The sequence below is a fragment of the Hoplias malabaricus genome, chromosome 4, assembly GCF_029633855.1.
Source record: "Hoplias malabaricus isolate fHopMal1 chromosome 4, fHopMal1.hap1, whole genome shotgun sequence".
Classification (NCBI taxonomy): domain Eukaryota; kingdom Metazoa; phylum Chordata; class Actinopteri; order Characiformes; family Erythrinidae; genus Hoplias; species Hoplias malabaricus.
Genome location: NC_089803.1, coordinates 32,080,170 through 32,100,115, shown reverse-complemented (window position 1 = coordinate 32,100,115; position 19,946 = coordinate 32,080,170). Strand labels below are relative to the sequence as shown.

The 19,946-nt window shown below is 37.7% G+C and overlaps 1 protein-coding gene across 1 annotated transcript; it reads left to right on the top strand.

Annotated features, from left to right (window-relative positions):
• Positions 1-6,513: 6,513 nt before the first annotated feature.
• On the top strand, positions 6,514-12,801 carry LOC136694555 (hyaluronidase-like). Its single transcript, XM_066668227.1, has 4 exons — positions 6,514-6,666; positions 7,954-8,718; positions 11,142-11,231; positions 12,158-12,801. Exons 1-4 carry the CDS (start codon positions 6,514-6,516, stop codon positions 12,608-12,610), a joined length of 1,461 nt encoding a protein of 486 aa, XP_066524324.1. The 3' UTR covers positions 12,611-12,801.
• The last annotated feature ends 7,145 nt before the right edge of the window (positions 12,802-19,946 follow it).

Below are 19,946 nucleotides of genomic sequence, written 5' to 3'. Positions count from 1 at the left end.
CAATGTTTTCACAACATTAAATATGTTTAAAAATCTGTGAACATCTTGTGTAATATTGATTCTGTATTATGCATTGTTTTGCAGCATGTTATTCATTATAATCCTTCAAACCTTCTGCAGTGGTAGGAGCCTGAAGCATAAAACTGTAGTCCTACAGTTTCTCAGGCTCAAGTCATATCATCGCTGTCACAGCAAAACCTTAGAAAATATCTTTCAAAATCTAACTTTACCAAACTACCATGTTTCTAACGGGTCAAAGCTGGGGTCAGGACAGTCCTCATGAAACTACTGCATATTGTCACCAGTGGGGGAAAAAAAAATATCTCCAAAAAGTAACTTTCTGGATGAGGTAAAATATTTGGAAGTTAATGAAACACTATTTATTTTTAGGACTTTCTTGACAGAGTGTAAATAGTAGTTCATAATTTTGCATTACATCAAGATGTATAAAAATATCAAGAATGGAGATATAAGGTATTATTCTGATAGTGATGGTCCATACAGAATATCTAATGTGAAATGACAACAGATAGGAGAACGAGTCATATCTATCTGATTTTTTTGTGATCTGTTTATCTATTTAGCAAATAGCATTTTGTGTCCTAGCGTCTATTCGACTGGACCTTGTCTCTCAGTGGGACTCTGCCAGTTTTATTGGCCTTTGTAACTGCTTCTGTTTGGCAGCTTAATTAGAGGAAGATTGGGAGGAGCTACTGTAATCAAACAACAAAAGAGCGCAAATGATGCCTCCATGCATGTATACACCTAGGGGCATAGCGGAACGATGATAGAGTCATATAAATCTCATGAGAACAGAACAAATGCTGAACAAATGAACATATAATGTAATCTTTTAAAAGTTACATAGGCTGATGGATGTTCTGACATTATTCTTAATTGTTAAAGGAAAAGGAAACATCTGATATACAAGGACCATTGAGTTTTCTGGTTACGTCGTGGAGCTACATCACCCCATACTCGACTGGACTGGTAAGTCATTTAGAATAATTATGACTATGTATACAATGACAATAAATTCCAAGGTAATTTACTTTGTTTGTTCAGACAATCAGTTTGTTCTTAATCAGTGTTAGATGTTTTTTTCTGGATGACCATTCCAGGTCCAACCAGCCCAGCTTTCAGCTGCTTTAGGATGCTATTTTGCAATAATATAATTACTAGTGCTCTTAGAAAATAAAGAAATAAACTAAGAAATAAAATATGGGGTCAATATGTCAGTTTTTTTCAAGCAAATATTTTGTTCTTTCGTGAGTTCTATAAATGAGGAGGATTATATGCAGCAGATTGTAGGTTACAGTTTTCCCCAACATAGAGAGAGAAGTACCACTGCTGAGTGAATGATATCCTAAATACTCTATTCTAAGTTCATTACTGCAGAGAGAGAGAGAGAGAGAGAGATTCCCCACTGTTAATGAGGATTGGAAAACTGACAAGTTCACCATGTACTGAGATCTTCTCTAGCAACGTCATTACCATTCATTCACTGTGAGCACAACCTGTGACAGTGAACAATAACGCATTCAGCAGTGGGCCTCCAGAGACATCCATTCATATATGTAAGGCATGTAGAATTTACTGTGAACTATGAAAGAAGGAAATAACTCCACTGACCCATGAGGACATATAGCTTCATATAGTGTACTCACACACATACACTTGTGTACCAAGTTCAGAAGTGAGGCTAAACTAAAAATTATTTTCAAACAAAAGCTATATTTTCCTACCATCCTAGGGTCATATATTCTCTTCAGAAACAGCAAATGAGAATAAACACACATACACACACACACACACACACACACACACACACACACACACACACACACAGGCCTTAAGTCAAAAACCTTCTCCACTGTATTGATAAGAAAAACAATGGCTATAACCTCATACTCCTACCACTTGACCCATAAGCCACTGACTCACTTTTTCCTGCTCATCTCTGAGGGAAATGGTGGTTTCTGCTTTTTCAACTGTTTACTGACATTCCCGCACTAACACTGTTAACCGTACACCATCCCAGGCATTGGATACACCATGCCAGCCTCAGGCATTTCCAGATTTACAGTCAGATATGTAAATACATGTATGCAAAGACATATCCATACATACTACATACTAAACACTAAAATAGACCAACTTTATTCACTTAAAGGTGCACTAGACAGTTGTACTGGAATAGCAGTCTGCGTTATTGTAGTTCACCTACCTAGCCACCAGCTGTCACAAATGAATCCTGAATCCTGAACAGTATACTTATACACTTAGTCAAAGTGACTTCCACCAACCAAGCAGCTGAAGTGCCTTTTAAAAACTGGTTTTCTCAAGAACAATACACCACCAAGCTCTTAAGGTAACCATTAGAAAATATTACTTTCAAACAAGCTACTGCTTCTTTCTGAAAGGTCACTGGACAGTTCAACTTGTGGGAGAACACTAACTGGCTAGCTCTGTTAAGCTAGATAAAAAACATGTTAACTACCATTGCCAACTCTGGTCTGAAGATGTTTTATTGAAGTGACCATTGGGTCATAAAGCTTTATAACAAATGTAGGATTCAGAATTAATGCTCAAGATCTCACCATAAAAACAATGTTCCAGTGTTTCATTCAGCTAGTTTAGTTATTATACATCATACAATAAAGTACAATAAAAAATAGTTGTTACCATATGGCAACAGCATGCAACAAAGTAACCAGATTATTATTAATTGTTTTTATATTCCTACTTTTAATTTTTACCTATAGCAGTGTATTGATTTACTACAATTACATAAAGTACATGCTACAGTGCCATGTTGCAACAAAATGGAAACTCCAAAGCCAATATATATTAACAACTGCACCTTTAACCTTTAACATCATAAATATATTATGCTTTAATAAAAAAATGTGCTATTAAAATTATGGCATCCCTTCTCTTATGAATTTTTTTTTTCAAATGGATCATCAATATGACTTAGACAGACCCTAACCCTAACCATGCAAAGTCAATTTTACAAGAATTACAAAAAATTATTTGTTTTATGGGGTCAGATTCATTATTATCATCCTCTGGAAGAAATGTGTTATGCATGAAATAATATTAGAAATTAGATATTCTTACACTAGGACATGCTGAGATTCACAGCAGAAGCATTCTTGTTTTACCACATAGTATTGGAAAAATGTCATGATTTTTTTACATGACAACTCCTCACACATTTTATGGGGATTTGCACTAATTAAACAATTTATGTATTATGGAGAAAATTGTGGTTGATTTATTATCTTGTTTACTAATAGAAACCATAATTTAGGCTTAAATTTCAGTGGTAAGAAGAACAGCAAGAAACATAGCACACATTTCTGCTGGTCAACATATCTGACACACTTATATCAACCTAAAAATAAATCAAAATACAATGGCTCTTATTCATCAAAGCTTGACAGACGTTAGCTCAGATGTGAGCACTCTGAAACACATACAAAATCATCCATGTCTGTTTCACTGAACTAGCGTACAGTTTGTGTACATTTTAAATCATGTGCGGCAACAGGCGTCTACCAACCAACGTATTTATGTAGCACACTCACCAGTTTGACTTTATTTACATATAATACACATGAAGCCTATAATAATCCATGTTGATATTTCAACACTGAATAAGTAAGAAAAAGGCTTGTGACAGCTCTTGAGCCAATGGAGTTTGATACAGATGTGCCAATGATGAAACTAGACTGACCTCATGATTAGATTTAGATTTGATCATGCCCGGCTTTAATGATTGAAGGCCAGTGACTGTATCACTATCATAACTGCAGACAAGATTTCATACGCACACTAGTAACACTGTAAACGTTGATTAAGGCACAGATTAAACCTTGTCCTAGACTAAATAAAGATTTTAGTGGCGCCCCTTAAAGAACATTTTTTCCAAGCCTTGGGTTTTGGGACCAAACAGAGAACTGAATGTGATGGAAAGAGCAGTGCTCCTAAGAAGCGCAAGACAAGGCTCCTATATCACTTATGTCTGTTCAGGGAAAACGCAGCTTTGAACCGTAGAGGTTTAGCACCAGACGCTGTTTTGGGGAGGTCTCTGTGTGGTGGGGCTCTCCACATTGTTGTGGTCTGAGGAGAGCCATGCTGACTTCACCACGTTGTTGTCTTCGAGCAGAGCTTCAAGTCTTGTTGCTATGTCTGTCATCTTGGGAAATTAAGCCTAAATATCTTGGTGTCTTTAGAAATGGTGTGAAAAATTCAGTCAGATTAGCACAGAACATTAAAGTAAAGCTTTTTTGTTATTCCCACTCACCCAAGATCATAGCCTCCAATCAAAGGGATAAACTGACTAGTTCAAATGTAGGGAAATTATTCTCAGAACATAATGATTGCAATCAATTACAATTAGTGGTGCAGGCTCTTAAACAGACGCCTTTAAACAATTCTCCACATGGTTGTTGAGTTCTGGAACCATTTAAAGCAAAGAAGGCCTGTTCTCCCTCTCAGTCTTCCTTGGGGCTTTTTGTAAGTCTCTTTGTAAGTCCTTGGGATTCTTTCCATAATTCCAGTAAGCTACGAGTCTTTCCTAGTGCAGCAAAGGAATCAAATTGAACCAACAAATCTACACGAATTTTTTTTTTTTTTAAACTTTTGTTCGTAACACATACAGTTCTGGCACAGAAGTAGAAATCTTTCAAATGGGTTCATAAAATACTAAAGGAAAAACAAGAGGATGCAACTCCAACAGTTTCTCTCTTAGACTTTTTGTTAATTTTAGGTTTCCTTTTACAACAAAGTACAAAATTTTGTTCTCATAACAGATGAATCGACTGAAAAACCATTTCAAAAATCCTGGAGCAATCTTACTAACCCACACAGTTTATACAGTATGACTTCAGATTCAGATTTAGATTCACAAATACTTTATTGATCCCAGAGGGAAATTGCTTTTGTTACAGTTGCAACCGTTTATGTAAAGAATAAACACAATAAATAGAAAAATTTTAAACAAAAGAGAAATTTGCAATATGTACCCATTTACATTCTTAAAAATACAGTAAGGTGGAATTGGCTGTGATAATAAATATAAAATATATGGTATAGAATATTGCACATCTAAATTATTGCCCACATAAAAAAAATGAATCACATTATTATTGTTACTGTACAAATGAACAGTATAATGTGAGTATTGCACGGATAAACCATGGTGTCACCCATTGAGGGAGGAGTTGTAGAGTTTGATGGCCACATGTAGGAAAGACCTCCTGTGTCACTCTGTAGGGCATTTCTGTGGAATGAGTCTTGCACTGAATGTGCTCCTGTGCTCCTGTGTTTCATCAATTCATTTGACTTGCTTTAATCTGTCATTTTTTAAAAAAATTTCAAAATTTGAAAGCAAATATTTCTTTACAATAATTATGTTTTACCCTTTGGAGTACCATGACTTTTGTACCAGCACTTGTTCCATTGGTATTTTAATTTGTGTGTGTTTGTGTGTATGTGTATGTGTGTGTATGTGTGTGTGTGTGTGTGTGTGCTCCCTATATCAAATGCTGGGCACTTCACTATGACCTTACATTAACTGCATTTCTGATGGGTCACTACATGAAGCTTTCTATTTTCTCAAGTCGTCTAGGAGCAGTAAATTTAATGTTAGTCAGAAGCCCCTTTCACACATGTGCAGCAACCCAGAAATGTTCTGGAGTTTACCCAGAGGTGTTGTAAGTGTGAACACAAACATCCACGACAATTCTCCTGGACTTTATTCCTCTAGTGCTCTAGTAACTGCTCAGAGTAAAGTCAGAGTCTGTGATTGTGTGAACAGAGTGGGGAATGTTCCAGAGTAATGCAGAACATTTCTAGAGAGAACTTGTTAGATTGTAACACTCTGCTGTATTGTAATATTTCATGTAATTGAATTTGATATTTCAAATATAATACCAGATCTGATCAGATTACATTTTATTTTTTTTGTGGTAATGTAATAATGGACTCCTCATCGTCAATGTTTTTGTGGTTGGCGGTAGAATTAATACAGATTTTCAAAATCTACTACACTACTATTATAGTAGCCACATTAAATCTGTCCCTACATTCAAAGGCATGGTTTCCATCATGTTTATGGAAATTACATCAATATTCAGTCATTATAGAAAGCAGTGAGGGACTATATAGAACAGTTTCACTAACCACAACATGGACACTGTGATCATGCATCCAGCCACATACTGTTTATAACAAACCCTGTGCATAAAAAGCTACATGAAAGAGTGTGACAGAACAAAATGGATCTGTGGCACCTTTCATGGAGCACAGTGGGTCATTGTGCAGTGGAATCTGGAGCAGCATCGTTCACTGACCCACACTTACACACTCATTCACCAGCTCCTTTCATTATCCCCGGGTAGTAGCCCCCCAGCATTTGGTCATTGTTCAGTCCAGTTGGTGCCCTCTCTGATATTCCTCTCCAATTTCCCTCCATGTTGCTGAAGGCGGACTGAAGTTGAGAGGATGGCAGTGATTGACCTGTTGCCAGTGGTGGTGTGGGGACTGGTTATTGTCCAAGGCGACCAGCTGAAGCAAGCCCACACACCTCTACTGCCACATCGGCCATTTGTGGTGGTGTGGAATGCACCCACTGAATCTTGCCGTCTACGATTTAAGGTAGTAATACAAATTCAGTATCCTCAAAAAAATAAAAAATTTTAACTGGCTCATACATACACTCACATTTAACAAAAAAAAATTCTCCACAAGGGAAGCTGTTCACTGCTTTGCATCAATAATATTTCCTGGTTTGTTTGTTTAAGTGTCAAGAAATGTCAACAAAGATGTGGTGGGATGAGGGCAGGAGACCTGACCCAGCACCAGGACTGTCATTCTCTTAAGACTTTAGAAATAATGACTATAAATAAAGTGTACACTTACCTGAAACATATGGGAGTGGTGGGATTGGACATGTCAACAACAGGCACTGGGATCTGTGGAGAAAGCTAAAGCTACATTAGTATAGAGAACAGATATTAAACAAAACTAGCTAAAAAAATACTATACTTAAAATAAAAATAGCCATATAAAGACACCTCTATTACGTGGACATTGACTATTAGTGGAATATGTCATGTCAATAAATTCTGTACACCAACCTGTTTTTAATAAATTGTTTATCCCTGTTATAGATATATATATATAGAGGGACTTTGTTGTACAGATCAGGTGGTTTAAATGGGGGGAAAAAAAGAAAATTGAGAACCTGTATTTACTGGTCCATGTTAACTCTGACTGCAGTTAAATTTGAGGTGTTGATTGTAGGGTCAGCTGATACACCATAGCGAGCCTTAAATCTTAAAAAATTTTGTACATTCATTCGTTCATTCATTCATTTTCACATCAACAGTTTATTGTACACCTCTGTATGTTCATATGTAGTGAACCCAGTATCCTCTTTTACAGCTTACCAGCTTCATCATTGTAAATGGTAAATGATGGCTTTACTTTCCACAAAACCTAACTATACACATGCTACAGTCCATGTTTACAATTTTTATTTGACAATAAACAACATTTTGACCATAGTGGTTTAAGCAAATTGTTTTCACAGTTAAAACAACAAAAAACACAGTGTGATTTTTTTTTGTTTATCTCCCATAGCTTATTGAAACAAGAAGAGAAATTATATTTTCTATTCATACTACATTTGTGCTTATGTGTTATTGTGTTTAGTGTTAAACAGAAAGTTTAATAAAAACACTATTCCAAGCTTTTTTGTTTTTTCTTGACATTGAAACAAGCAAATAAATGTACAGATGAAAGATTGTTGGAACAGAATGAAAATACGTTGTGTAATTGCACTGACTGTATAGCTAAAAACCAGTATGAACTGTACTTATAAAGGGTTAAAAAACTAACTATGCTAAAATTGACTTTGTGTTTTTTTTTTGTTTTTTTAAGGTGGACCTGGACTTGAGTGTCTTTGACATTGTTGCTAACCACAATGAAACACTCAGTGGCCCCAATGTTACAATCTTCTACCACAGTCACCTGGGCTATTACCCTTACTACACCAGTTATGGAGTTCCCATCAATGGAGGCCTGCCACAGAACCAGAGCCTCAGCAAACACCTGAACAAAGCCAGAGCTGACATTGACAAGCTCATCCCATTTAAAGACTTCCGTGGACTTGGCGTCATTGACTGGGAAAACTGGCGCCCACAGTGGGTTCGCAACTGGGGCTCTAAGGACATCTACCGGAACAAATCCAAGGAGCTGATAAGGAAGACCCACCCAAGCTGGCCACAGAGTAAAGTGGAGAACGAAGCTAAGGAGACTTTTGAGAAAGCTGGACAGGCTTTTATGAACTCAACTCTTCTGCTGGCAGAGAGTCGCCGTCCACATGGTCTCTGGGGCTTTTATCTGTTTCCAGACTGTTACAACTACGGCTATAAGCAGCATCCACATCGGTACACAGGAGAGTGTCCTAATGTGGAGCATGTGCGAAATGATCATCTCATGTGGCTTTGGAAGGAAAGCACAGCACTCTATCCATCCATATACTTGGACTATGAGCTGAAGTCTTCTCCCAACACTGTTAAGTTTGTCCACTACCGTGTGAAGGAGGCCATGCGAATTGCCTCAATTGCTCACAATGACTTCACTCTGCCTGTGTTCGTGTACTCCAGACCCTTCTACGCCTACACCTTTACTGTGCTGTCTGAGGTAAGGGAGTAATGAAATGTAAGGGATTTGATTATTTCACCAGTTGCATGCCTTTGCCCTGATACCAGTTTTGGCAGCTAATGATTACAATGGTACTTTTCAATTTTTGCCCACGCTTTCCCAGCTGGGTGCATATTTCAGTATTTCACTTGCTCCACATTAAGTTTTGGGATAAAGGTCAGTTGAACCATTTGAATTTAATTAAATTGTCAATGGACTACATAAAAATAATCATCTACATCCAAAGATAAAATCTGAGCATTTGAAGAAATGTTACTCAAATTGTATATCTGGATGTAGATGATTTAATTTCATGCAGCCATTTGATCTAGAAAGAAATAGGTACATTATTTTTTTTTTTATTGTGTAGGTACCCTACAGGTCATCCTGGAATATGGGAAAATGTGTTTTGAATTCTGCTCAGATACGAAGCAAAAAGTTAATGCTTTTTTTGTTTTACTACAGAAGTGTTGGTAAAAATAGACTGGAACACTCTCAACAATATAACAATGGAATATGTAACCAAGTATTAGACAGGAAATAATAGACCTGGCTCATTTGTTGTCTAAGGAGCTCATGATTTACAGAAAAAAGAGCTGTGTCAGAATCAAAGGGTCAACAGAGTAGTCAAACTCTTAAACTAAATTACCCTCTCTTAAACTACCTTTGTGTAAATGCACAAGTAATAGTTCAAATTCTCAGTTATATAAAGAATTGCAGTGTATGTTTTAGGGTTGCAAAATTCCAGGAATGTTCAAAGTTGAGAAATTCACCATGGGAATTAATGGTTAATTATGGGAATAAAATAGGAATATGTTGAGCTAAAGTTGAGAAACTTACATATAGGTGGTAAAATATATACTGAAGCATAAGCTTGACTAAAAAAAATTAGATATCATACCAAAACAGTTGAATAGCAAAGCTGCTCCCAGGCACATGGCACATCATGACACACTGAAGGGCTATTGAGAACACACCAAACTCCTCACAGACAGTCACCCGGAGATGGACTTGAACCCACAACCACAACTCATTCATTATTAATTTAACATCTTGAAGACGGTTAGCTTTAGTGTTTTTACACTTTGTCATTTTATTCAATAAAAAATGCCACATGCATCAACTAGGACATCATGTCATCATTATTATTTGAATTGTTATGACTTCATGTCTGCTGTTGACTGAAAAAAGGTACATTGAAAATAGTGTATGATATTGTTCCTTTAAATTATCCAATATTTCCTATTCATTCCAATAAATTCCCATAAATCCCCAAAGTTCCCAAAATTTCCATGGAATGTTTACATTTTGGAATATTTCCAAAGTTCCAGAGCTAAAGTTCCCATAGAAAGTTACCAGTAATATACTGGAAATTTCTTTGAAATTTTCCACCACTGTGCAACCGTAGGAATCGTCCAAGTGCATCCAGCCTCTGTCAATACTGGAACCAAATTTACTAGTGCAAATCTGCAAAATGTTATTTACCTGATCACAATGTACAAGTAAATGTATCTAGTTAGAGTCCACCTGCCATCTGTCTCACATTTAAGTAAAAAAACTTGAAGCATATTGAATGGAACTGAATTTATTTATTAAAACATTTTTACTGTATTTTTTTTTTTTGCACATAACTCGCTGCCAAGGATAAGAACGTTTACAGCCCTCCTCATGCCTGGAAACATATGGAAACCTTCAGAAGCACAGATTCTTTTAATCACTCTGCTTGTTCGTGATTGACAAATTCTCTGAAATGGGTCCACTCCCAAACATATTAAATGTCATAGATATGGAAAATATGCTCAAGAGTTGTTTAATTATGAATGGAATGTTCCAGATCAGGGCTCTTATCGGAACAATAATATTTTCAGTTTGATTGGCTATACATCTAAGCATTCGGGGCAATATGGAAATGTTATACACAGGTAACCATGTATAATGCTTTTTTATTTTTTGTAAGCGTGACTTTCTGACTTCTAGTTTTCCTAAAAAGTAAATTAACTATTTTGTAGTTTACATAAGAAGTAAACTCTTATGTTTGTGGCTCCACCTGCTTGATGTTTATTCAGAATTTAATAGGTAGTTTGTGCCTCTTTGCTGCTGTAAGTAAGCTTTAACTAAGCTTCCTTTTTGCTTTGAGGATTTGATAGCAGTCAGCTTGTATATTTTAGGTAAGGTTTAGTACTGATATTGGATGGTTAGTTTTTAATCCATAAAACAAAACCTCACCTCAGAGGTCTAGATGGAGGCTCCAAAGCATAAAGCCTGAGGGCTTTATGGTTGTAAATGCCTGTGTCCACAGTGGATGCTCCTTAAAATAACTGAATTCAGGAATTCACCAGTTATCAGGAGTGTTTGCAAATGTTTGGATGAACAGTGTATTTCGTATAATAATATTGTTTTTTTGTTTGTTTGTTTTTTAATAGAGTGACCTTGTGCACACTATAGGTGAAAGTGCAGCTCTGGGGGCAGCTGGAGTCGTCCTGTGGGGTTCATCAGAATATGCTCGATCTCAGGTACTCATCTATTATATTCAGCAGATCTGAGGGGTCCTTTATAGCATTTCACCAAATTAAGATTACATTAAACCTGTCTGTTGTCTTGTCTTTTACAGTTTGAGCATTTCTCTTGTGTATTACATTTGGCAACATGACGTTTGGAAATTGAAAACATATGGGAGAATTAGGAGCAACCAAAAAAAGAATAATTTATAGTCAACTAGGGGAATTTCAGCGGGTTTGCAAAAATGTAATTATGCCATTATGAATTCGCTGAAACCCAGTCAGAGCTAGTACAGCATCAGAAAAATATTTTCCGTTCTAAATGTGTCATCCTAAGTAATATGTATAATCTATATTTGCAAATGAATTTTTCCATATTAATTTGTGAGACAGCACAATGGCACAACAGGTGGTATCCCTGTCACACAGCTCCAGGGTCAGAGTTTGGTGTGTTCTCCCTGTGTCTGTGTAGGTTTTCTCTGGGTGCTCCAGTTTTCTCCCACAGTCCAGAAACACATATTGGTAGGTGGGTTGGCTACTCAAATGCGTTCATGGCAGCGAGTGGTTGGGTGAGTGTGGGATGCTGTGTGACGGACTGGAACATTTTCCAGGGTGTCTTCCTGTCTTGCACCCAGTGATTCTGGATAGGCTCTGGACCCATGGCAACCCTGAACTGGATGAAGCAGTTACAGAAAATGAATGAATTAATTAATTAATTAATGTATTCAGGTTAACCAGGCATGACATATTTCACAGGCAAAAAAAAATCTTTGTCTTTTAAGATAACACACATACAGAGCAAAAACTGAGCATTAAAAACATTAAATAATACTGACAATATTTTTGTGTGTGTGTGTGTTTTGAATGATTCCTGTAAAGTGCAACCCATATTCTGAGTCAGATTTTATATGACAATTTGCATTTTACTGGTGTATTTGCAGAGAAACTGTTTGACTGTGAAGAAATACATTGATGGACCACTTGGTCACTACGTCATTAATGTAACCTCTGCAGCCAAACTGTGCAGCAAGGCCCTGTGTAAGAAGAATGGGAAATGTGTCCGGAAAAGCCTGGACTCTGGAGCCTACCTTCACCTGAACCCACGCTTCTTCAGTATCCGATTAAACAGAGGAAACCATGGGCCACATTTTCATGTCAGTGGACATCTCACCTACCAGGACATTCTGGACATGAAGCACAAGTTCACCTGCCAGTGCTACCAAGGCTGGACAGGCATCTACTGTGAGATGCCCCAAATAACACACCCACCAACTCCCAGAGCAAAGGACAGCTTCCTCACTGAGTTGCTGCTCATACTATCCATTCACTTCTACTGCCTGTCTGTCATCATGTTTCTGGGGCTTTGCCTCATCATAAAATGTCTCATCCTATAACCAGTGCAGTTGAAACAATGAGACTTTGGACAGCTGACAGCACTTGTGGGTTTCTGCATGGATGTTTGGATTTTGTGGTAAAGATATACCTTACAGGAATGTAACAGGAATGTTCTTCATCATTAGTTATTCCTTGTATAAAACATTTTACAAAAGTGAACTATTCTTTTCCTTTTAAATATTCTTTAAGACTCATCATATCTAGAGATACAGTCAGTAAAATTACACACACAAGAGCCTGTGGGGCTCTATTTCTGCAGACACTGCAAGAATGCAATACATGTAATGACAAAGTTGGTAGACCAAGATAGCTCCATCTCGGTTAAGGCTCCAAAACTGTTATCTAGATTGCATAAATGCATTTTGGAATCTGGGAGAATGCTGATGTCTAAGCATGCTTCTCTTTGTTTCTCATCCTCTTCAGTTAAATTAATTGCTTGTCTAGTGTGTAACACAGCTGACCGACTCATACATCATCTTCCATTGTCTGTCACTGTCCAAATACTGTTGAAAAGACAGTTTCAAAAAAGACCAAATCAAATGATGTAGCATAAGACCAAGTCTGGAGAAACAGTGTGAAATCAGCAGTGTGAAACATTCCCAAGGAGAGCGTTTTTACAATTCCATAGACTTTCAGAACATGAATTTTTTTTTAGATCTGATATAATTTTATAAGATAAATGCTTCTAATACTGTGATAGGAATAGTTCTTGTGCTCTACCAGGTCTGGCGTAGTTGTTAAGAGCCCCAATATTTTCCAGTTACAATTTAATGTTTGCTGGGTGCTTCAGATTGTTTTGAAAGAAATAGTTGAAATACATAAAAAATCTAAATAAATATCAAGGTTTCTGTATGGAAATGTGGTTAAGGTTTTCAACATGGTGCAAGGCTACATTTGGCCTAACTTGATGAGAAGTTGAATGGAACATTACAAAACAGTCCAATGACAACAAGCTAGGTCAGGTGTGCGAGCTTCAGAGTTTCAGCACTCAGGAAGAGTTGGGTCATTAACTTTATTACAGTTTGCAATTAAAATATCATGTGATATGTCATGCTATGATGTTTATGGAAAGTATTGTGAAATTGCATTTTATCAGTCCCAGCCCTCACCCCATGTAAACTAAACACTAATTTGCACTCTGCCTGAAACCATTTATGGCGTTTCTTTGGCTTTTGCTTAAAGGAATTTACTGTAATTTTTCCCCATGTGTGGGGGGAAATGTCGGTGTCCTCACCCAAAACCCAAAAAAAAGGTATTGCTTTCCTTAAAAAAAAACACTGAGCGTTTATTTGATTTTGTATTATTTATTGATCCTGGCGTAGTGGTAATTACTGCACATGAAGACTGGATACAAATGGAATGAAAATTCTTGAGGCCTGTCACACACACGCAGACACACCTTGCAGCTGCTCGTCTGGACCAAAACACCTTCAGAAACATGAACTTCAAACAGTATCTGGAGACCATAGAATTCCTGGAATTAATTGGTGCGGGATGAACTTATCCAACACAAGCAGCTAGCTGTGGACCCCCTTGCCGGGAAATGGAGAGGAAGAACACGCCTTAATGTGGAACAGAGAAGGGGTCACTGGGTCTCTCTTCTAAGCTCTCCAGAGGGAAGCACATCAAAGAGGGTATAGACTTACTGTTAGTGTGTATGTAGTAGTCAGGGTGGGGGGGTTGGGGTAGGGAGAGCACGTGTCTATACATGTGTCTACACAAGTCTACGTGATTACCTACAGGATTAAGCTTATCAACCAATTGCCTCTAAAGAACCAGTGCTGCACTACAGACTCATGTTGCATATATTAAAGCAAAATGCTCAGCCTTTGATTTAGCCACATCTGTTGTTTTGTAAAAGGCACTCTAGCTTCAGTCCTCATAATCCACATAGCCTACTGTTGTTTTTTCACGGAGACAAGAATGGCCAAGACTGTAATTTTCAGGAATAGCCGTTCTGCAATATTTAAACATAAATTGGGGTGTCTTCAGTGGACAACAGAATGATGTAAAAGTGCAGAAGATCTTTCAACAAAACAAATGTCAACTGTATCTTATTTAAAACAGACTGGCTGCTGAGAAAATGCAGTGTGCTCTCCGTTTAAATAAGGTTTCATTACACTATTTACAAAGAAACAGAAGTGTTGAGTTTTAAAGGCTGAAGCACTATAATTCACATAATGCCTCTGATTGCAGAATGAGTGGAACAGGAGAGATGGAGAGATCAGAGAGGTGTCCCCTCTGCCCAATCCATCATTTCTTTCCACTAACACTTTCCGTCACACTCTAGCCACTAATAGCAGGGTCTCAGGGGCAAAGTAAGCCACACATCCATCTTTTTGCTGAATATACAGGTGCTGGGTAAGGCTTGTTACTACACTTGCCAAGAAGTGAAAAATTACCTCTTAGTTTAAATGAATTTTGATTATCATTTGGCATTATAACAAATGTGGGCAGCACCGTGGTGCAAACATTAGTGTTGGCTGTCACACAGCTTCAGGGACCTGTGGTTGTGGGTTCAAGTCCCGCTCTGGGTGACTGTCTGTGTGTTTTCCCCATGTCCACGTGGGTTTCCTCTGGTGTCCCGTACAGGGTGTTTTCCTTCCTTGCACCCTGTTATTCCGGGGAGGCTCGGGACACTCCGCAACCCTTATAGTCACAAGTGATTTTAACAACCAACTTATTTAGCCACACTCTGTGTTGCATTTCTTTCTTGAATTGTTTTTTTTTTTATACTATTCATGGGTTTATAAGTCAATTCTCTTGTTGGGGAGTGTTTTATCTTCCAATGAGCCACATCTAACAGTTGGTTAAAGTCTATAAGCACTGACTTTATTTGCAGATTAAATTGTGTTTTTAGATTGTGCTTGTAATTCAGATTTGCAAATTACAAGGTAATTTCACATTTTTCCTTTCAACACTGAATGATTCTGCAATTATTTTTTTTTTTTACAAATCTTTGTGTATTTTTTTTTAATCAAGATGGCATGCCATGTGAAGCTATAATTTATGACACACAGCCCTGGCAAACTGTTTAAGTTGTACAAATCTATGTTCTACACTGTAATGCAGATACATTACATACAGGTAACATCATTTACAGCAATGATAGCCTGGCTACCTGTTTTAGTAGGTAGTCTTTAAAAAATAAAATATCTTTCCTGTTCAGCAAGAAAGCTCAGCCTCACTTTTTAATCCTTTAAGTTCACAGAGCTCTTCTATCTTTCAAAAGCCAATCCTGAAGTGTCACGCTGAGCTTTGAGCTTTAACTTTACATTTCTTTGTTCTGGCAACAGGTGAATTAACAGATGCATGAGTTTGTGGCAGTAGCTCTTAGCGCCATTAGCAAAGCCAAGGCTGTTCAGGTATGCAACAGAAATGTGTCGGATTCATCATTTTCAGAGGTTGTTCATATGACAGAAGTGATAGGGCCAGAAAAAAACTCCAGTGAAAGCCTACCAGAAAACTTTGCTTGTGCTGGTGTAAAGTCTACTTTGCAGGGATGCTTGCACCAGCACACTGATAGTATATAATACATTTTTCCCCTGCCCCATGCAGGATTAGTACTCCCCACTCCAAAGGCTTCTAGTGGTTGGCTTTCAATCCGCCTTGCTTCTCCACCCGGAGACCCCAGAGGCATAAGTTTTCCTGGACAACAAGCCCCCAAATATAAAATAAAAAAATAAGCACTGCCACTTTAAATACACTATAAATATGTTGTGTACTGTCACAAATGGTGACAATAGATTATGTCTGATGATATAAAATCATGATGTACTTGCTATATAAAATCTATATTAGTTTTACTTGTACATCCCATAATATTGCAAAAATGTATTTGAATATACACAGACACGTCATGGGAGCATAAGGTTTTCTTCCATGACAAAACGGAATCTGAGTGAACCAGGACCTGAAGAACATAAAGAGACCATGTTGTGATGTTGTATCACTGCAGACATCATATGCTGTAATGGGTTGTCATGGCAGAGTTTGTCCAGTAATATGTAAAAGATTTATTAATGAAGTAAATCTTGTCAAGTGACTTTTTTTATTAACAAAATGTGAAAACAGCTGCTCTTACACCGTATGAAATTATCACAACAAATCAAAATATCTAAAGCTACTGTTAAAGGAAAAACGGGTACATTAGCTTATACTGAGAGTTAAGAATGTTTTCCCGATCCTAAAAAGATTTTTTTTAAATGACATTTGTTATGACATGTTTATACCACAGCTATATAACAGAGGTTAAGCAAGGTGTTAGAGGCTGAGTGACTGAGTGTCCAACAGTTCTCTGCATCAGCTGAAAAATTGAGAATGATCAATAAATAGAAACTTACTTTGCAATTATATGGGCTTTTAAAGAAGCACTTTCCTGCTCTTTGCTTTCCTGTAATCTCTTCTTTTTCAAAAATAAAAAGTGACTCATTGAAAAACAGTTTATTTTTATGCAATAGAGAGTTTACATTAAAGCCTTTTTTCAAGTGTGTCCGACTTAAGCAGAGGTAATATTCCCATGGGTTTTTGTGCCAATTTCAGATGCCAGCAACTAAATAAATACTGTTCATTACTTTTGGAAGAATCCCTGTTTTCATTACGGAGGCTGAGATGGTATGGCAGCATTTCTGACAGTTTGAGCGGGAAAGTGTAGATCACAGTCAGCATGTCTTTAACTGTAAAAAATGCCCCATCTGAACAAGCAAACCAAACACTATACACGACGAGTCCACAAGAGCCCTAAATAAACAGCAAGGGGCACATGGCCCAGGCTGTGGTTTAATAAGAAGGACCTCCCAGTTTGTATGATGAAATGTGGTCAGAAACAAAAGGACATGCTTCACATCCACAAAGTAAACCACCAAGAACAGCATTATGGGAGCACTGGCGGATGGAGCTGTTAGAATTATTCAGGAGATCTTTGACTCCAGCGGCCAGAGCAGAGAGACAGATGATGCAGCCAATGTGGGTGAACAACTCGCACTTTTCACTGCAGCCCATTTTCTCACAGTACACTGTTTAGTGCTAGTGCCAGTGTGACATCTTAAAAAGGTCAGGGTGTGTCACACACACTTGTTGCTAATTGCTGCTTACAGAAGTCTATAGTTGACTTCAGCTAACAGGAAGTCTGTAATTTACAGAGTGACCGAATGAAACAGACTTAGGCTCAAAAAGTGACAAAACATTTCACAATCATTACACAGTTCGTTTGGCACAACACATTTCATGGCCTAGATGTCAGGGGCATGACCAACATGTAATTACTTTCCAATGGTAAAAACAACAGTAAACTGTATGATACAAATTGAGCATTTGTTCACATAGGCCTCTCTTCAAAACAATTCCAATGCAAAGCAATGTAAAACTTTTGCCGTGCCCTTCAGCTCTTTCAAGGTGAAACTGGAGAGGACAGTGCTTTTTAGGTTTCTCTGGGCTCTAGCCTGTGGTGGTCAGGATGAACTGGAGACAGAAAACAGAGAAAAGGAGAGAGACCGACTAGGAATGGTGATTGCTGAATGGTTGAACACCACAGTAATGAAGCCTCCAGACCACACTTGGATCACTGCTGTGTCCTGAGGTTTCGAGGCTGGCGACTCTGCTTGACCAAACCTTACCAAATCCTCTAAGCATCTCCAGATATCTGCTTCCCCTTCCAGCAATCACAATAGCCCCTGTGCCTTTGCTCTTCATTCTCAAATCTTCTTAACATCAACATTATCAAAATAAGTGCTCCTTTAGTTAGAGTAAGGCATTTTGGGAATGGGAAGTGTGGGAATATCACTCTCTATGTGTGGTTGGGATGTATGGTTCTAGGAAAAACTTATACTTGGTATATAGCTTTGTCATTATTTGTAGATTCTTTCCAGTTGTACATCTCACTCAGAACAAAACGTCCTGAACCATCCACTTAAATGTTTTTTTTATATCAAAACATTATTGACATCTATCATTTTAAGAAAATAGCATAAAGTTTAATGTGTGTATAAACATAAATTGATGTTTATACAGTCCTTCAGGGACTAAGATCACTGAATTCAATTTACAGAGAGTTACAAGGAGTTCAGCTAGTGATTCAGTCAATGTATTTTCACTTTCTTTCAGATAAAATCTAAAAGCAAATCAAGCCCAGCTTTACAGAGTGGTTTTGCAATAATGAGACCATCAAAACAGGAAGACAAATCTTTGGGCGTACCCGAAAGGTGTCTGTCTTCAACAAGTAAGGAAAGCTGTTTTTGAAAAAGTTAATCATTTCCTTCTGAGACTCCAAAAACTGGGACCCTATCCACATAGTGGGTCAGTTATGCCTCAGATTGCACTTTTTCTTTTGAGGAACAAGAGGTGGAGGAAATCTCCAGCAATGATCCAGAGCTTTGGGCCAACACAACCATTGCACTCCTTTAGCTGTGGGAATGTGGTTTTTTACTAACATTCTTCTAACCCTCCAGCATCCCTACATCCCCTCTCCCCCTCGCCCACTCCTCCCATCGGAACAAACGTGTCTCCACACTGGCTGCACGCAGAAGTCTGGAAGGCGACAGCACTGAGGCTGGAAGAAGATTCCAGCAGCTCATGGATCAAAATCTGTTGACCCAGAGAGCTGGATCTGCCAGACACTGACTCTAGTGCCCATTAATCAGACTAATGGATTGAAGTAAATAACCAAACTGTGTTCTTGGAAGCATTTTGTTCCTTTAGTGATCAATAAATTAAACAGTGTAAATGGTACTCTGTGAGCTGAAAAGGCCCCTAATGTAGAGGAAGTGAAGGAGGTCTGGGTGCAGAAAAATCTGTAGTAATGCATGAAAATGTGTTTAGAGGCTGTAATTGTTTTGTTTACTTACCTTAGTTGTAAACAACAAAATGAAAATATTGATTAATGATGAGTGACATATGTTCAAGGAATAAAATCTTACAAAAGCAGTGTCTTCATGCATTGCTAAACATAAAGTTAATGTTAATGTAGGTTCAAGAGTGAGATTTGTTTTTTATATGGAGTTGAATTACATTAAACTGAACTCTCCGTGACAGTTCACAGCACAGTGTGTTTAAGACCCGAGCAGCACTGATAGAGAAATTTAAATAATGACTTTTATATTTTTGAAATATTATACTTAATGGAACAGTAAGAGGTGTCTTTGTTGTTGTCTCTTCAGAGCAATGCAAAAGGACAGCCATAAAAAAGTGGGTCTACATCCAAGGCCTTTGCTTTCTGAGAAAGAGCCTCCAAGAAAAGGACCGTGCAGAGTAAACAATAGATTAGGAACATTTAATTGGATAAGGCTGGCCACGTGATATGATGGAGTGGCACAGTAGCACTATTGTTGCTGCTACAAA